Source organism: Pelecanus crispus, chromosome 4, assembly GCF_030463565.1.
Source record: "Pelecanus crispus isolate bPelCri1 chromosome 4, bPelCri1.pri, whole genome shotgun sequence".
NCBI lineage: Eukaryota > Metazoa > Chordata > Aves > Pelecaniformes > Pelecanidae > Pelecanus > Pelecanus crispus.
This window is the reverse complement of record NC_134646.1, coordinates 29,873,569-29,893,088: the sequence shown is the minus strand read 5'-3', so window position 1 is coordinate 29,893,088 and position 19,520 is coordinate 29,873,569. Positions and strand designations below refer to the sequence as shown.

Genomic DNA, 19,520 nt, shown 5'->3' with positions numbered 1-19,520 from the left:
GGAAAAGACCTTTAAGATCATCCAGTCCAACCATTAACCTACACTACCAAGTCTACTCTAAGCCAATCAAGGGTAGACTAGACTAAACCATGTCCCAAAGTGCCACATCTACCCGTTTTTTGAACACAAGAGCACGTGGAAAGCCCTGCTTACCCTCATCAAGGTCCCCTTCTGCTGTATGAAGTCTTGGCCTTCCCCTGTAGAAGTGCTGGGAAGATGGGTACTGGTGAGCTCTTCAGCTGCCTCACCTGAATCACTAATGGCAAACCTCCTGCTCATAGCAGCCGATATATTCCATGCTCTTCTCACCAGGGGAGATCCCACTGCCATCTTCAGCTCTACCATTGTACCCTTCCTGTCAGCAGATCACCGCCGGTGCTCAGTCTGTCTGCCCCGCGGTAACTGCGTCACTCCTACAGAGGAGCAGGCAGCCCCTCACTGAGGCTTTGCACATTATAACCAACCCTCAACCACTTTTGTGTCCTTCTCTCTTTGAGCATTCTGCAGCTCTTCTTTCCTCCTCCTCTGTCCTCATCTTAAGTGAGATCCATCCTGAACTCCCTAGGATTTCCCATAATTTTCCAGTGTTTATTAAGTTCCTCCATCCACCTCAGATTTTAATACTGCTTCTCCACCTCCTAAACCACTGAATAATCTCTCTCATCTCTGTACAAATAACTCCTAGTCAAACGAAGTCTGGTATCAACTAATGGGGATCCTATATAGAAGTACAGCAAAGACCACAACCACAGCAGTCTAGAACTGAAAGGAATACTGTCCTGAGATAGCAGAGGTGCGAAGTTTTAAGATGTCCAACACTTCAGAGACTGAGATAAAGGAAAACAGCGAGTAGAGCAGGGGAAAGAATAAAACCCTAGGGTGAGTGAGGGAAAGGGATTTGATAAGTTTTCTGCCCACCAAGAACGCAGTATCCAGCATGACCCAGGCAGCCTTTATTCCTTTTACATTCTCATATCTCAGCTTGGCACTGGAGTGTCTGGTTAAATAGGAAGGAACGGAGAAACTCTGGAAAACTGCAGAAGAACTCAACAGGCTTCTCGCATACCTGGCCATGGATTTTTATAGTGTTAATTAAGAGGATGCCTAGGAGTTCCAGGGAGGAGAAAATATTTCCCATAATGTCTGAGAGTAGAAGTTAACAAGCCTGCTGGGATCTTTTTAGCCCCTGCAGAGCTAAGGCTTCAACATTATTAAATGGCTGTCGCATCTAAAGTATGGTGCAACATAACTCAACGCACAACAGAAAAGCGCAGGATGCTGAAATGGGGTATGACTTTAGATTACGCCGCTGAGTAATTCAATTTCAGGACAGGTGTTTGCATGTGACTAAAGAAGATATGGCTGTGGAAAACAATAAAGGTACCCAAAAGAAGAGAGAAGACAGACACAGCAGGCTGGGCTCCCAAATAGCAAAAAGTGTCAAACAAAACCGCATGCTTCAAGACACTGTGGTTCAGTACAATCATTCAAAGTAGATGAGCTATCAAAAAATACAGACACTACAGAAGCAAAGAAATGCTTTCTTCGGATGGTGGTACTCCTCAGAAGACATGGTATCTGCTGGCAGTTTTTAAGCACATAGTCGGTGACTCAGGAATTGTTAGCAACTGAGGCCAAGTCCCAGGGACTTTCTTATGGTGAAACGAGTTACTTTCTTATTGCTCCTAACTCACTCGGGTACATCCGAAAAGCTTATCTTAAAGCCCTTCCCTACACAATCAGCAGCCACTTTCCATTGCAACCAGCGATTGAAAGGATTATGCTGTATTTGATGAGACTTTAAGGCGTACATTCTAGGTTTGCCTGCTTAGAAATATTTCACCAAGCCTAACCTTGAAGTACATGCATGTTAAAAGTCGGAAGACTACTAGTTTTCTTTTTACAGATACAAATTTTTAGGATATTTAGAAAGGACCTGTTCTCAGTCATCACTACACATCAAATGCATGACACAGTGTACAGAAATTAATATCTACCTTTGTTTAACTCTCTCAAGCATATTTCTTTTAAAACCAAAACCACAGTACCAAGATGTCGCTCTTCAAAAGGGACCGCTTCCTGACATCCTAATTCATTCTCCGAGTGAGCAAGGTCTTCCCTCACTTCAGTAAAGGTGTTAGGTGTCCACCTAGCAAACAGAATTGCATGGGAAGTGGCCCAAAAAACCCCAATAATATGAACATATGTGAACAGGCAGACAAAAACTGAGACTGTTACTTACTGTTACCCATCCTGAATTAGCGATATATAACATGATATTCACACATCCACCAGCTTAAACGAGTCTCCCTATATGAACAAGGCATGATGTGTATAGCCCACAACATTTTGTACAAACACAGAATTGGTAAGATTTTCCAAAAGTGCTGCAGCTGGCATAGGAGTCCAAGTCATGATGGTTTTATGCACCTGTAACTGAAATACATAGTCCAAAGTGACTTAGACATTTTGGGAAAAAAAAGAGTACTTATTATGCTAATTACTGCTCTAGGAAAAAAAAATGGCTCCATTCATCATTTTTCTCACGACATGCAACTTGTCCAGCCTAAACAATACACAGAGATTTCATTATGCCAGCTTTAAAAAATAGACTAACCAATCAGTCACGACACTGAAAACCCAAAGTCTGACGCAGAATCCTGATGCCCCAACTGTATAACCTGTATTAGTACTTAGAAAAATGTGCAAAGAACTATCCAGTGCAATCAAAATGCAGAACCGCCACAACCAGTTAACCTCTCTTACCACACGGACAATTTCACTGGCAAACAATCATAGTTCAATGATTTAAAGCAAGCAATTTCCAATGCAAGTAGAAAGCAGGGTTTGTATGAAAGAGGCTGTTAAGCCCTTGACTCGCCTACAATTTTGCTGAATTCCCTCAAATTCCGTTCAGTTCAGTACCAAATCCCACCACTAAGAGATTTCCTTAGGCAGGAGAAACTTCATTTTTCCCCCCTTCAACAAACTACACTATATCAAATAGCAGTTTATATAATGCATATTCTAAATTGAATGCTAATGCCATGGGGTTTGGGCAATTTCTTTGCTTTGTAAGTATCACATGAGGAAAGGGAAACAACAACATATGAAACAGTAAAACAGACGGCTCCATTTCAGAGGCTACCCCTTGCGCTCAGTAATTTGCCAGAACCGTAAGGAGACGAAAAGCTCGACTCCGCTGGGCTCTCAACATCTTCCTCAACCCCATGTCTCCCACCAAGCTTGACTCCGCTGGGCTCTCAACGTCTTCCTCAACCCCATGTCTCCCACCAACCACAATGCATTCCTGCCTTGCAAGATATGATCCCAACGCAGAAGGTCAAATAGCTTCCACGAGATTTCCAAGCGGCAGAGACCAGGTGCTGGTGAGCAGATGCCCTGCAGCTGCTCTGGTCTCTGCCGGAGGTGGCAGTAGGAGGCCTTGCGTTGTCCCCAAGAACCTCCAGAGGTCAAAAGGAAAACTCGTTGCCGAATGTATGCTTATCCCAGACACATAAAAATCCGAATGAAAGTGACAAAACACGTTGCAAAACACTCAACAAAGGTCAAATCTTGCCCTGCCTCTTGCCTCCCCCGCTCCCTGCCAACACTGTCACCGCAGGATCGTGCGCCGTGTTGGAAGCCCCGAACGAGAGCGCTGCAGTCACCCGGCGAGGTCTCTCGCGCGGTGCCAGCAGCCAGTTCCAGCACCAGGCACCCTCCCTGCGGGCTCAGGCATGGGAACGGAAAAACAACAGCACCCTGGCAGAGCACAACGGGCACGCACGAAGAGGAGAGAGGAAAAAGCCAGCATTTGGGGCCGATCAGGGCTTTACAGCCAATAGCCAACATGAATTGTGCTTGGGACAGACTGCGGTTCTTCCTCCAGCTGTAAACGCCCGAGGACAGGGACTGCTTTTTCGCCTGCTTGCACAGTGTTCAACACACGGGGAGCCTCGGCCAGATGGAGGGCTACAAGGCAGAGGCAGGGAGGGGAGAAACACTGCCATACAGCAACGTTGCACTGAAGAATGGCAATGCAGGCTACAAGGTGGTCTTTCTTTCCACCTTCCAGTTATCCACTTGGATCGTGTTAGCCGCCTGCTCCTTATCAAGCTTTTCAGTTCCCCCTCACGCTACTCAATCCCATCGTGCTGTCGCTTAACTTATGCATGTAATTTAAAGCTAGACAGACAGCAGGGAAATTGCTTCCTCCGAGGCCCCCACTAATTGACCCCTATCCACAGAGCTCAGCAGTCTTCCCTTAACAGCGCTCACACACGCTACCACAACACGAAGTGCAAGTTCGGAGGTTGCCAGCGCAGCCTCTCTCCCCCGTGGCAATGCCATATGGTGTTAAGATTTTCAGGATCAGACGCCGTTCCTGCTGAAATCAATCATCACAACCCCATCCCCGGCAAAGGCCATCTCAAACTCCTGCTGGCTTGAAATGCGACTCGGCGAGGTGCCTCGGATTTGGATGCTGGTATTTACTATTTCAGGTCCGTATGCAAACGCTTACTTTAATAGCGCACATATCAATTAGCGGGGCTGCTACGAATAAAGCAAGTGGCACCGGCTATGCCAAACCAGCAGATATTTCACATTTGGGCTGAACCCTTCAGACTCTGCCAATGTGAGTCAGCCCCTCTGCCTGACTTTGCTGCCACGCTAATGAAAACGAGGAGTGGGGCAACTGAGATTCATAAGCTGAATGGGGATGGTTTACTTCAAAGAGAGGGGGACATAAAGTAACGTCAGGCTCCTAATCTTCATAACCTGCAGCAGAAGTTAGAGACGCATATACCAATCAGAGGAAAATAAGTAGTCTCTATGGGTAAATAAAGATTATGTCTCTTTAAACCGACTGTAAATCTGAATGAACACAGAATATACATACACAAGTAGGCAGCGTGCAACGTGACGTCAATCTTATTTTTATAGATTTATTATTACTGTACATAAAATTTCCTAGTAATAATAACATTCTATGAAAAATACTAGAGCATTGGGACACTTTGAAGGTGGAAATAGTACAAGAAAAATAGGAAAAAATAATTCAAGCATTTAAAAAAAAATGCTGGGAGGGAAGCATTCCATTAAAAATGCAAGGGTCAGGGACTGGAAAGCATTCATGTGAATCTGTCTTCAACTCTGTGTACTAACCTTGAGAGTTATATCCTATGCATTCATTGCACCAGTAGAAGAGGAGATTTAAAGGAACAAAGAAAGAAATGGTTTCTGTGGGATCAGCCAGTTTACTGTTTATTGTTATTATTCTCATTTTTCCTTTATTTCGTTTTTAAACACAGTTCCGCCCCCTGCTTTGAATCATCTCCGCAACTTGCAGCCACTGTCGCGCACAATTCACAAACCTTACAAGCATGTAGTGGAACGTGAGCCCCTTGATCCTTGTCGCCTTTCCTTGGGACCATGCCTACGGAGGTGACCCATGTGGGATCGCCCCCGCAGAGCTGCTGCTTCCCCAAGAGCGCAGGCCAAGTGAGCCCCAGCAGCTCGCTCCGCAGGGAGGCTGCCCTCGCCCACCCGCAGCCACCGCCGCTGCTGCAGTGCCCTCGTGTAGGCCCTGTCACCCTCTGACACCCTTCCAGCTGGTGGCCTTACAGCCAGAGCACTGCTGCTGCACACGTGCCTTAGGCAGCCCTGCTGTCACTCTTTATTAGTTAATTTAAATTAAAAAAAAAAAAAAAAGAAAAAAAAAGAAGAAAAGACAGAAGATGTAAGAAAAACAACCATATAAGAAAGTTACTCGGTTTGGGCACTCTTCCTCTCCTATTGACAAACCACATTTCTGTAAAGAAATTATCCACATCCCGTGACAAAACTTTGCAATGGGCCATGACCTGCAGAGAGGCGATGCCTTACTGACATCTCCACAGCTGGAAAGAGAAACCCATTTTCTTCGAGTCACAGCATAGCAGCAGAAGAGCTTTTGTGTTCACGTATCTGACGGAGCACAAACAGGGGAGAGAGAGAGAGCGGGGGAGAGAGGGAATGAAGAAAAGAAGCGAAGGCAGGTGGTTACGAGAGTACACAAGTGGCTAATAAAACCATGGTTTTTACTAGTCACAGTGGTTAAACAATTTTAACGGGCGGCATTCTCATAACACGCCTGAGCAGTTTTTAAGGCTGTCAAACACCTCTGTCAAGAGCAAGGAAGTTCTGGAAATATGCTCAGAGATGCACACAAACCCATAGGAAGATCTGATAACGTACAAATTCGTTTCTTCCAGAGATAGCTCACTTTCTGCACAAATCGATAAGCCATCAGAACCTATCATTTATCACAAACATTAAATCCCAGCAGCATCCTGGTTTGCAAGCCTAATGAGGGAACCTGGCACACAAAGGCACCCCTGGTGCTGGGTGGTGCGGGAGGGTGGGTGGGGAGGGGATTCTCCATGTCTCTGGTTCAGAGAAGTCTCTTTTAGGCTGTGCTCAGCATTATAATCCATCATTAACAGACCGGGGCATTAAGTATCTTCTTTGCAAGCTTGCTACGAAACCAACAACAGCGTATTATTGAGAAAAACAAGAGTTGAAAACCAAATCTAGTTTCTAGCACCTGGGAAGTCCATCCTGGGTTCTGCGTTAGTGATGCTGGGCCACCGTACATTCACAAAAAAACAGCTAGGAGGATGCAGAGCTACAAATCAAACTTTCAGCAAGGACAGTTCACTCTTGCAAAGAGGAATCAATGAGTTGGTTTGATGAGGCTGGTTAGGAAAGAGTTAATGGTATCGGCCAAATGTCAGTTAAACCCCCAGATATTGCTTTTGTCCCATGGCAGTACCAGTACCAACGCCATTATCTCTATGTATTTAATGCAGATCAAATTAATGGGCTCTTGGCGTTGCTTTTTCCCTGGAATCCCTCATCCCACCTCTTCTCTGCTTTTTCCCTGGAATCCCTCATCCCACCTCTTCTCGGAGAGGACTCCTGCAAGCAACGAGTTAGGAAATAAACCACTCTGCGCACACACACGCGCGCACACACACGGAGGGAAGTTGCAACGTCTCACTTAGTTGCTAATTTCTGTGACTACAAATCTTGATGTCACCCAGCATACACTACTCCTCTGCACTAATTCCATCATCCTCGACACCTTCAGATGCATCCGATATGTGCGTCTAACCAGCAACACTATAGTTTTAATAATGACAAGGGATTACATATGATTTCTAGTCTTTCCTCTTGCTCGTTTCCTCCACCTAACAGTATCAACCAATTGCCGTTTTCCTCCCGGTTGTGTATTTGGGTTCCTATTTTCTGTCGTCCCCGATAGATTAACCGAAATGTCTTCGACACGGGATCTGCCTGTCTCTCGTACGTCTAGCAAACCTGAAAACCTGTCGTTACACCTTTGGGAAATGCAATACATTGTCAGTTCCGAGGTCACGTCGCAACAATAAGCGTACGTACGGTTGGGTCAGAAATCAGTTCAGTCACACCTGTGCTATTTTTCCATTGTGTTTTATGCACCACGAGCGGGTTATTTTGTAAAAGATATTGCCAAAGAGATTACTTGGGGGACGTTTCACCCACCACCGGGCTCTACGGCCAGCTGTCTGTCTTGGACAAAGTGCTACCAGCCAACCTGGCGAGGAACTCGCCCTTACTTTCCCCTGAACTTCCGACGGCGGGAGCCAGGCGTTCAGCTCAAACTTTCCCTTTCCCACCTCCCCGTCCCCACAAACCGCCCCGAACCGTCAGGACCACCGTTAAAAAAGAAGGGAAAAAAAAAAAAAAGGAAAAAAAAAACTAAACCGAAAACCCCAAACCAAAGGAAAGCAGAGACAGCCAGCAGTCTTATAGAGCTAGCACGGCAGGTAAACCAGGCGAGCAGCGTCTCGTAAGGGCCCCGAGCTGGCGGGGAGGGGGCCGGCGCCCCCCGGCCGGCCTCCGGCCCCCAAAGGCCGGGCGCTGCGGCCCGCGGCGGGGGGCGGCTCTCCGTCCGTCCCTCCTCGGCGGGGCCGGCGGCCGGGGCCAGCGCCCAGCTCGGCGGGGCGCCGCGGGGGGCGGCGTTTCTCTTGCCGGCGGGGCGGAGAGGGGGGCGGGCGGCGGGGCAGCGCCGCGGGGGGCCGCGCCCGCGGCGGGGGGCAGCCTCAGAGCCTGAAGGAGGCCTCGGAAAAGGGGTGCTGCATCTTGAAGCTAGACAAGAAGCACTGGAGGGGGGGGGGGCAGGGGGTTGAGGAGGGACGGCGGGAGGCTGGGGAAAAAGAAATCATCTCCTCTGACCTCTAGCGAAGTGCCCGGTTTTTTCTTAAGCTCTTCACATTTCCTAAATTTGCAGATCTGGTGTCCCGTTTTGCGGTTCCTGCAACTGCTGCAGACTCCACAGTTGATGAGCCGCTTGCAGGGCACGCACACCCCGCAGCGTTTCCGCTTCTTCTTGGCGGGGTTGCCCGCCCCGGCCCCGGCCCCGCCGCCGCCGGCCCCCCCTCCGCCGCCGCCGCCGCCGCCGCCGCCTCCGCCTCCGCCGCCCCCCGCGCCGGCGGCGGCGCCCAGGGCGGAGGCGGGCGAGGCCGAGGCGTGGCTCTGCGGGCAGTCCGCCAGGTTGGCGATCTGGAAGGCGCTGTCTGTGACGGCGGCCGAGGCCGCGGCGGGGGAGTGCAGGGCCGTCATGACGATGACCCCGGGGGGCAGGGAGAGGCCGCCCAGCGCCGGGATGGCCGAGAAGGTGCCGACGCGCTCGGGGAGGTTCATGATCTCGGCTTCGGCGGCGCCGCACTTGAGCTTGTTCATGCACTCGCCGGCCAGCGGCCGGCAGTGCTCGGGGGAGAGGGTGGAGAGGAAGTTGCCGTTCGCCATGGGCAGGGCGGGCTGCTCGGCCGGCGGGCAGCCGGGCTTGCCCAGCCGCTGCGAGTCGCTCCGGTGGTGCATGCCGCCCCTGCCGGCGTGCAGCGAGGAGGCGGCGGCGGCGGCGGCGGCCGCGGAGGCGGAGGCGGCGGCGGCGGCAGAGGAGGGCTTCCTCGCGCCGCCCGCCGCGCCGCCGCCGCCGCCGCCGCCGCCGCTGCCCCAGAGCATGGCGGTGGCGGCGGCGGCCGTGGCGGTGTCGCAGTTCCAGGGGGACATGCCGATGCGGGCGGCGGCGGCGGCGGCGGCGCTGGGGAAGATGGGGGTGGTGATGCGGGCGATCTTGGCCGCCTGGGGGAAGGCGCCGCCGTTGGTCTTGTAGAAGGTGGCGAAGGAGCGGTACCTCTCCATCTCCGAGTTGTAATCCACAAGGCTGTTGAGGGCCCCCTCGGGCAGGTGGCTGTCCTTGGGCAGCCCCGGCGCCTCGGGGTTGGGGCCGCTCTCCACGCACACGTTGGTGTTCATGGTGGCCGAGGAGGGGGGGGGGGGCCGGGGCCGGGGCGGGGGGGGTCGGGTCAGGGGGAGAGGGACGGGGCCGGGGGCGGGGGGACGGGGTCGCTTAATCCTCCTCCTCCTCCTCCTCCTCCGGGCGCATTCCCGCGGTGGGTGCCTGGCCGGGCAGCCGCTCCTCCTGCATCCTCACGGGAGCCGCCGCAGCTGAAACACAGAAAGTCATTTCCCAGGGGGTGCGCGCGCGCGCGCGCGGGGGGGGGGGGGGAGGGGGGGGCGCGCTAACGGCCGCCAACCGCCGCCAACCGCCAGCCCGGGGCGGGACACGGACGCGGGTGGGGGGCGCCCAGGGCGCCGCAGCCGCGGCGGGCAGAGGGCTGGAGCGGGGCGGCCCGGGCGATGCGAGCCCCGGTCCCGGGACAAGGCGGGGGGGACACGGACACGGGCACGGAGAGCGGGAGCTGCCCACCTACCGTCTCCACCGGGGAAAAGGAAAAGGCGCGGGGGGGGGGGGGGGGATATAAATAAAAGGAATAAAAAAGAAAGAAAGAGGGAGGCGGGGGGGAGGGAGCCGCCAGCTGCCACGGTGTCCTTCTGCGCCCGGCGGTCATTAGCTGCCCGCCGGCACAGCTGGCTCCGCCGGGCGCTGGCGGCGGCGGCACCGGCCCCCCCGCCTCCGGGGTGGGCGGGGGGGGCGGGGGGGACACGGCACGGGGCTGCCTGCGGGCCGCGGGGGGAAACGGGGCTAGGGTGAAAAAAAAAAATCCTCGAGGCAGGCAATTTCACAGCTTGTGATCCCGGCGCCTGCAGCTGTGCTAAAGACGGAGTATTTATCCCGAGCTCCCGGGAGGATTCCCCGCCACCGCCGCCGGGGGCTGCGCGGGGGGGGGGCCGGGGGACAGACGGACGGACACACACACACACAGAGCCCCCGACTCGGGGACAGCCCCTCTGCGGGGGCTTCGCGGGCGAGAAAACCCGGGAGCGGTGGGGAGGGCAGGTCGCTGTACCTGCGGAAGCAGCCCTCGGCGGGGGAGGGCGGCTTTCTGCTTCGGGGTTAGCAAAGTTTAGGAGGAGGGTAAGGAGGCCGTGCTGGTTTTATTCCCCCCCCGCCCCCCGGGAGGTGAAGGGGGGGTATTTTAGTTTATGGCGATGAGGAAGGTACATTATGGCAGCCTGCGCGAACTAAAGCAAAACGTAAACATAACTTAAAAAGCCCTCAGTTTATGAACACTGCCTCTTTGTTTTCCAGATGCTCTACCTGAATAGTTCAGATATTTCCAGCATCTTTTCTGCTGGTAGGGCTATCGATCAGAAACGTTCACTTCGGAGACACTCGTGGGGCTACGTCTAGTTTCCAGACTCCGGTATGTTTAGTTCAAAATGGTTATCAATTACGGTAATTACGATCATAATTAGATTAATGAACCGTTTGCAGCCCAACCTACCGAGTGCAAAAACTTCGTCTTCTCCCGACGTCGTGCGCTAAAAAGCGGGCTTTATGTAAACAAATCCAGACGAAGGCAGCGTAAATCTACAGAAGAAACCTCACCCTCGGCTGCATCGGGGTCTGGCGGGCGTCTTTCCATCGGAAAAAAAGACCCCGAGCCCGCGGGAGCCACCTCTGTGTTTCCACGTCAGGGAAAAACCCAGGCTCTCGCTGCCTTCAGAGGTCTGGTGGCAATACAAAGGCTGCCCCGGAAAGCTCTAGGCTAAGCGTCGTCTTGTGGAGGGATGCGAAGGATTTGCATATGGCAAAAAAAAAAAAAAAAAAAAAAAAAAGAAAAACAAAAACCACCAACCAAAAAAAAAAAAAAAACAACCCCTCTCCCGTTTCCAGAAAGGAAAACCTAGCCGCACGTCCTCGATAACAACTACTCGATAAAACTAGTTTTGCCAGCCGTGTGTAGGAAAGGCACGCATCTGGTGAGGAATAAAACCTTAGCGTCCAGCCGTTTACACCGGCAGCCCGGGGACAGGCGCATTTGCTTGCCCTGTTCCCCCCGGCGTTAAAGTGGCTTCTCTCCACAAAAGCTCCCCTCGCTGGCTGCCTTCCCTCTCCCCGCAGCCCCCTCCCGGGGTTTATTGCCACCAGCAGCGAGAAAATGATGGTGCCCACCAACCGGGTCATTATTGTTTAATCGATGCATCTCCGGAGCATGAAAAGGGTACCCGAGACGCAGTTATTGATTTCTCTCCTCCCCCCCCCCCCCCCCCTTTAACTATCGCCCTCGTTTCCACGAATGAAATAAATAAATAGAAATCGCTAGCCGGGCTTCGCGATTCTGCTCCCTGCTTGAGCTAAATGCGACCATACATGTTCAATATTGCATGTCTGCTCTGGCAAAGACAGAGAGATCAAAGGTCATGCTTAACATTCAGGAGGAGGGGCGGGTGCAGATTAATTAATAAATTAATATAGCGGCGCCTTTTATTGCCCAAGTCTAGCATTAATCTACTTTTACGATCCCAGAGGACAAGAACAAAAAAAAACAAAAAAAAAGACAAAACCACAAAATTAAAAAAAAAGAAAACCCACCCCCCCCTAAAAAAAGGGAAAAAACCCAACAACAACAACAAAAAAAACCACCAGTCCACGATGGATAAGGGGGGGGAAGAGAGGGGGGGGGGAAAAGCAAACCAGTCACTTACCAGGCTCTTTATTTGGGGGGGCTTGAGCGTGCAGACGCTACCAGCCTGTCTGCCTTTAATTAGTTGCACATCAGTCCCTAACACAAAGAAGAAGAAGAAGAAGGAAAATATCCAGATGTGCCTTGGCAGCTCCTCAATTACAACTTTGATACTTGTAAACAAACTGCGAGGGGTGGTGGGGAGGGTGGGTGCGGGGGGGGGGGGGGGTGGATAAATGAAGCCGCCGATCCACTGAACAAATACCTGTGAGCGGCTTTTTCCCCCCTCTCCCTCTCTCGCGTTGCGGAGAAAGGAGGAGGAGGGGGGGGGGGGGGAGCAGGGGAGGCGGCGGGGGGCGAGGAGGGAGCGCGTGTGCGTGCGTGTGTGTCCGTGTGTCCCTGCCTGCGTGTGCGCGCTGCTCTCCGCCGCCGGCGCGCCGCCCGCCGCCCCTCTGCCGGCGCCCGCCCTCGCACACAGCGCCGGCAGCGCGTGTCTGCCTGCCTGCGCGTGTGTGGCGCTGCGGGGGAGGGGCCGGGGCGGGCGCGGGAGCGGGCACCACCGCCCAGCGCCTGCCGGGGCCGCCGCCGGAGCGCGCAGGGCCCGCGGCGGGGCGCGCTCCCCCCCCCCCCGCACCGCGGCGCGGCTCTGCCCGGGGCGCTGCGGGGCTGCCGGCGGGGGCGGGGCCGCGCCGCGCCGCAGAGGGGAGCGGGGGGGGGGGGGGCGGGAGAGGGAGGGCGCGCCCCGCCGCACGCTTCGCCCTTTCCCCCCCCCACCCCACCCACCCCCCCCGGCGGGCGGGGAACCGCCGGGAAAGTTTGTGCCCCGGGAAGTTTGCGGGGGTCCCCCCCGCCTCGCCCGGCCCGGGCTGGAGCGGGAGGTCAGCGCGCAAGCCGGCGTGCGGCCGCGCAAGGTTGGATTTTTCAAGCGCCTTTGCGTGTCCCTCACGGCTGCCACCCCCCCCACCGCCCCCATTATTTTTTTTTTTGCAGGCGTGTGAGGTGCTGCACGTTTCAGGCGTATTTAGGCGAACCGGAGCCGGGTGAATCGCGGATGTTAGGCAAGCGCCTCGGCCGTCGCTGGAAGCCCTTTCCCAACATCTGCCGTTCGCCTGCGAGGGCGTTCGTGCCAGAGAGCGGGAGGCGCCTGGCACCTGTCCGCGCAGGCCACGCGTACCCCGCACCCGCGCTGCCAACCTTCAAAACGCTTCTCTCAACAAGCCCCTGACATAAGAGATATCGCCTGCAAACACACAGCAGTTCCTTCAAGAATTGCCACAGCAAAGTCTAAAAAAACTCAACCGAACCCACCTGCCTTCCCCGGAGCTCTTGCAAGCGCGGGAGAAGGCCTGTATTCGCTGGATAAACGGTGCCTCGCAGGTTCTTCACCCAGCTCCTCTTGGCACCTCCAGCGCGAGCGCTGGCACTTGCGGAGACGTTCCTGCAGCCTGGTGCAGCCAGCGCAGGCACGAAGCAGTTAAGAAATAGATGTCTCTGCCAGGGAAATCATTTTAGCCACTTGTAAATTACAGAAAAAGAAGGGAAAGCCGTGCCGTTTCATTGGCTTTATATGTAAGTAAATGAAGGCTTTATTCGCAGACTGAAGTTTTATTTCCTTCCGCTCTGATCTGAATTCAAGCTCGGGGCGCTCAGCGCTAGGGAATTACCCGCAGGAAAGTGCCGCAGGAACTTTTTCCCAGGAGCAGCGAGAAGAGGTGGATTTCGGCAGCGGGATTTGGCGAGGACCGGCAGCCTCGCGGTTAATTCTCCAACAAGGGAGACCAACTGGTGCAGAAGAGGGACGGTTATGGTCGATCGGGTAGCTCGCAGATCTCCAAGAAGTCACACCAGTGGTATTTACGTTATGGATTGGTACGCTTTATTTGGAACCGGTACAGTTTATCAAGCTAATGATCTGCCTCTAACCACACAATATGCATTTTAAAATACCCCCAAACATGTATTTACATAATAAAGCATACCCTCCCGACTAGCTAGCATCATCCCTTATGACAGTTCTGCTGCCTTTTTCAAAGTCTTTTCTGTTTTGATACGTTTTAATATGAACTTATGGGGAAAAATACAAATGAGGGGAAACGACGTTTCGGTAATGTCACAAAGTGACAAAAAACAAGCGCCTTTCCTGTTGAGGTTCATTCCCTACCACTTTTCTCCCAAATTAGTTGTCAAAAGCCATATGCGATACTCCAAACACTGAGGACATTTTTCAAACACAGACTCCTCCTGAACTCCAAACTTCCTTTAATCACAGCCCGGGTCTCACTTAAGCAATCCTTTCCGAGTTAATTTATTACTCCTGAAGGAGTTACATTTTTAATAACCTAAAAGAGGAAAAGGGGAAAACGCTGATAATCTTTTCTCATGCATGAGGAAGACCGTTTCATGTATTTTTTAATTGTCATGTGAATTATATTGCGGTGCTATATATAACCTTTCTGCTCCAGCCTGGAAAACTTGTACACTTTTCTGGTGCTGGGGGAGAAGCGTGGAATCCAGTTCAGATGGGTTTTCTCTGAAACCTTTTGCTTGGTAGAGGTTTTTTTTTGTTTTCAGATACGAATCTGTTTTATTCCGCAGTCTGTCCTGAGCCCGGGAGCCAAGGAGGACCGGAAGAGTGGAAAATGTACAGGTGTTTATCGGTGAGGCAGCCAACCTTCCAGCTACAACTTTCTCATGGTGAGACTTAAGAAAGCAATTCCAGATTGTGCTTTTCACCATAATCCGTGCTTTGATGGGAGGGACGGAAAGTTAAAAATCACAGGCTCTGTTTTTCGTCCAGAAACCGTTCCTATTTCGTTTTTAGCAGGAGCGCAGCGAGAGCAGTGTGTTGCAACATTGTGAACATGGGAGCTGCCCCGCCTTTGTAAATATTAAGGTTGTTCTGAAAGAAAGTTGCAAAAAAAAGAAACAAACTGAAATTTGCTTTCTGTTCTTGTTCATTCTGTGACCGGCTCTGGCGCATATCCGCAACTGGCCGTAGTAAACCTACCCTGATCCATCAGTATTATAAGCGTTGCACCGGAATTAGAAAAAGGAGGTGAAGCAAGCCCTTGGGGAATGCAGCAGTTCATTACAGACTGCTAGCTGGGTCTTTTTTTCTAATATTATTACTCTTGCCTTTTGTGCGCTGTTTTCCTAGGGTTCCTACAGCCCACAGGTCCACCGTCAGGGCTGGACTCTCGCTCGGCTGCTGCATTTGGGTTCCCTTCCACTGGGGCCAGGAGCTCTAAAATGCCCCTGACGGCACGCACTGTGACTCTGTCTCTCCCCTTGGGTGCTGCCAGCACGCGTCCTGAGCAGGCCACCCTTGGGGTGCGGGCCTCTGCTACAGAAGGATTGCGGGTGGGGACTGGAAAAGCAGCTGCCTCTGCTCCCCTCGCTTTCTCATTGGGAGATCTCCCGCCTTGCACTGGAAGTGGTGGGTTTTCATTCAGGACCATGTTCCTTTACCTGCCCCCAGTTCTGTGCCTCACCCCTTGATGAAAATGGAAATGGTGGCTCAGCTGTTTTCCACCCTCGAGAAGAGACACATTTCCAGCACAGCCTTTCTTCTGGCACTGGTCTTGTGGGCGCTTCGAATGTACAGTCCTCCCCTTCTGGGACAAGGGGTAAACTGAAGAAGAGATGCACGAGCTTTCTCAAAGTTCCCAAACCAGTTTCTTTTTTATTTCATTGGGGCAAGAAACACATGGAAACACACAGAAATGTCTTCTACACTGTCCACAACAATAACAGCACACTTGCACCCCGTTGCCTGGAATCCTTCATAACTCTTTAACATCCTTTGAGCTACAAATTATTCCATGGACTCTCTGGGACCTGGGCTCCAATCTAACCTGAAAGCTGGCTGTCTGCACTGCCACGATACCGAACCCAGCCCCTCTGAGCTGCGGTTCATCTCTGTGACTTCCAGCAGTGCTAGGCATCCTCCTTCCCTCCTCTGTAGATGTCCACCTCTCTGCTGGCACATACGTACCATTCCTCCTTCTCACGGCTGTGGCCAGGCACCTCCTGAACACCTCCCTCATGCCTGCCCCTCCTGCTTTCCACACACGCAGCCCATCCCAGCTCCCTGCCGAAGAGGGACGCCTTGCTGCTTGCCAGCTACTGTGGAGGTCTTGCATCAGTAAAGGAAAAGACCAGGCACGAACTAGTCTTTGTGTGCTGCAAGAAAAGACACCCGAGAACTGCTGTAACGCATAATCTGCCAGCAAAAATAAGGCTAAAACCATCCATTAGAATGCCTTGCTTATCATCCAGTATTACTGAAACTGCTCTCCTCGCTTTTGTTTGAAAGGAAGTGCAGTGATTACCCGCCTATTACAGACACCTACAAATATTTACTAAAATAATGTAGCAGAGCGATTTTTTAAAAAGTTGTCACAGCTTAAATATTCCCATTACTTTGAATCTGGTTTGCTTCTGCTTCAAGCACAGCCGCTTTCCTGCTGCTTCCTAGGCAGGAGTCCAGGTTGCTGATCTCCAGCCATGCCGACTCCCAGAGGGCTCGATCCATCGCTGATGCAAGTCAACTTCGCAGTGCTGCATTCGATGGGATGCTGCCAGCTGAGAAACAGCAATGCCCAGGAAAAAGCAAACCCACAGCGATCCTCACACCCTCGATGCTGGGATCCTCACGGGACACAGACTGAGAACTCTGAAACTCGGGTCCAAAGAGCTGGCTACTAAAAACACCTGGGTTTGTTTAGACCACCTCAGCATCTCCAGACATCTCTCCTCCATGAACGATGGCCCACACGTCAGCGCCGCAGTTTCATTTCTTTCTGGTTCTTAAAAACCTGCCCTTTATTGGAGGGGGGCTGGAGCAGCTTTTACCCTGCGAATGCTGTACGAATCTAAATTACATGCCAGAAATGTCATGCCAGCAGCTAACAAGGGGGTTTAGAATAAGCACTCCCTGGCCAGTACGCAGCAAGCGTGGGCTTGTTCACCTAATCAGCTTTAGGGCTCCTCGGTGCTAAGGGGGTTGTATTCTGTTTTTGTCAAATGGCATTGCACAAATGCTCCTCTGGGGCAGCTACTCAGAAAGTGTATTTGTTCTTTTGGGGCTTGTGTGTTCCAGAAAAATACTGCAAGAAAGGTTTGTATCACTGCTGCTAGTTCAGGATGCCTGACTGGTTTTTTTTTTTTCCTTTCAGGCCCTATTTTCAGATACTTCTCGATTTGTCAAGTTTCACCTCTTTGGACTAAAAGTTCCCTGTTTGAGGCGTGCGAGGCCTCTAAAACCATTCAGCTGGTTTCCAGACTTCATTCTTAACAAACACATTTTCTGTGCTAAAATAATAACTATTTAAGAACTATTTTTCTAAGGAGCTCTAATGCCTTTGCACTTACAAGCAAAAGTTTGAAATTTGGTCATTGTGAACACACCTCATTCGGCCAAATTGCAGAAATTTCTGAGCTATAAGAAAAAAAAAATCTTAGTTCACACGTAAGAGAATTGTTAGAAGTACAGCAGGGGAAAATTCTCTGAAGTGTCTCTTTCTGGCTGATCTTTGAAAAAGATTCCCTCTGTAAATGCATTCCCTGCACTGGAAATGCTAAGTGATCTGACAGTAGCAAAAGGTAAGCATCTGCCACAGAGCATTCAAGTTTAGTGATCTCTTTCATCAAGTTATCAAAACAAGGATGATCCTGCTTCCAGAGTGCAGACAGACTCATTGATGTTTGAGAAGTACACAGGTACCACAGAGAGAACCTGTAGAAATTTTGGAACACGGATGTGTGGAGTTGGGGCAACTTTGTGAAGGAAGAAAAGACTGATGCTGAAAAGGGACCACGGAGTAAATGAGGAAACAATCCTGTGGGAAGACTAGTATGTGATCAGGCAATTTAAGAGTCTGATCAGGCATATGTACCAAGCCGGTAAAGTAAGGATTGCATGCATAAACTCAACTCAGGCATCTCCCAGCTTTTGAGAACTTCAGTTTGTGACCTTTGCAAAGATTCTGGAGGTTTCTACCCCCTTGGCTTGGCTGCTTTCTGAGTGTTGGTACTCATTTTGGCAGTGACAGATTTTGCTTTACCTCCACGCTTAAGTTTTTGATGAGGGAATTGCATTTTCACATTTAATGAATTGGGGAGAATAAGGATTTCATTAGAAAGCAGAGTTTTGTCAGTTTAACACCAGCTTCAGATGAATGACAGTGATCTTGAGCCAGATTTTCATTTCACATCATGTGCATACCACTGTGATCAAGCACCTCTGATAGCCTACACCAATGAAAAATCAAGCTCATACCACTATTGACTGAGCCCTGACTTTGGCCCTGGGATGCCCAGGATAGCTACATCAAGCTATTCCAGGCTCTGTTGGACTGGAAGAGCAGCTGAAACCAAAATAGTAAGTAAACCCAACTTTTTTACTACCTCATAAAACAACAAAAGAAAAACTAGTATCTGCTTCAGCTGATTTCTATTGGAAGGAAATTTGAGTGAGATTTTTCTCCAGAGAAAAGCCTTTTCTCTGTAGTTGTGATGTTGCATAGCTTTGGTCACCTTCTCATTGAAATAGCCAGAGATTCTGTTATCATCTCAGTTCCCACACTCTGACAAAAGGCACATATATGTATATTTTACTATTTAGTTTTGTATGTGCTTTGCTCCCCTCATCTGTTGTCACATTTTCACTGGTAAAGATTCAGGCTTGTCTAGAATAAGCTTATGTTTTTCAAATACTTGATTTCACACAGCACTATTATTTATGGTTAAGGCTTCATTGGGAAGAATGACAATCAATCATGACTCAAAGATGGTCTCAGTGCCAGAAGCACTCGTATCCTTCCACAGGCCATCATTCTGACTTGCAATAAGCACCAGCAGGCAGTGGATGGTCATTTCCCTTACTGTCCCCTGAGGTCATGTTAATCAGCCCTCGGCTTTACTGTCAGAAGGCATAAAAACAGGACTCCACATGCTGCACGGTGTGGGACTGACGGATGATCCCAGAGAAGTACTGCTGATCCTCTGTCAATGTCCCCAAAACTTGTTTCTTTCTCCAATTTCAGAGGTATCCACAGACGAATAGGGGTGCTGTCATGGTTTAACCCCACTGGCAACTAAGCCCCACACAGCCGCTTGCTCGCTCCCCACTGTGGGATGGGGGAGAGAATCGGAAGAATAAAAATGAGAAAACTCATAGGTTGAGATAAAGACAGTTTAATAGACAAAGCAAAAGCTGTGCATGCAAGCAAAGCAAAACAAGGAATTAATTTATTACTTCCCATTGGCAGGCAGGTGTTCAGCCATCTCCAGGAAAGCAGGGCTCCATCACCCGTAATGGTTACTTGGGAAGACAAATGCCATCACCCCAAATGTCCCCCCCTTCCTTCTTCTTCCCCCAGCTTTATATGCTGAGCATGACGTCATATGACATGGAATATCCCTTTGGTCAGCTGGAGTCAGCTGTCCCAGCTGTGTCCCCTCCCAATCTCTTGTGCACCCCCAGCCTGCTCGCTGGTGGCGTGGGGTGAGGAGCAGAAAAGGCTTTGACCATCTGTGAGCACTGCTCAGCAGTGACTA

At 51.3% G+C, this 19,520-nt stretch overlaps 1 protein-coding gene across 1 annotated transcript; it reads right to left on the bottom strand.

Annotated features, from left to right (window-relative positions):
* Positions 1-8,129: 8,129 nt before the first annotated feature.
* On the bottom strand, positions 8,130-9,348 carry CXXC4 (CXXC finger protein 4). Its single transcript, XM_075709790.1, is given in 2 exon segments — positions 8,130-8,204; positions 8,206-9,348. Coding segments are annotated over 2 exon segments (1,215 nt in total). The 5' UTR covers positions 9,346-9,348.
* Between the last annotated feature and the right edge of the window lie 10,172 nt (positions 9,349-19,520).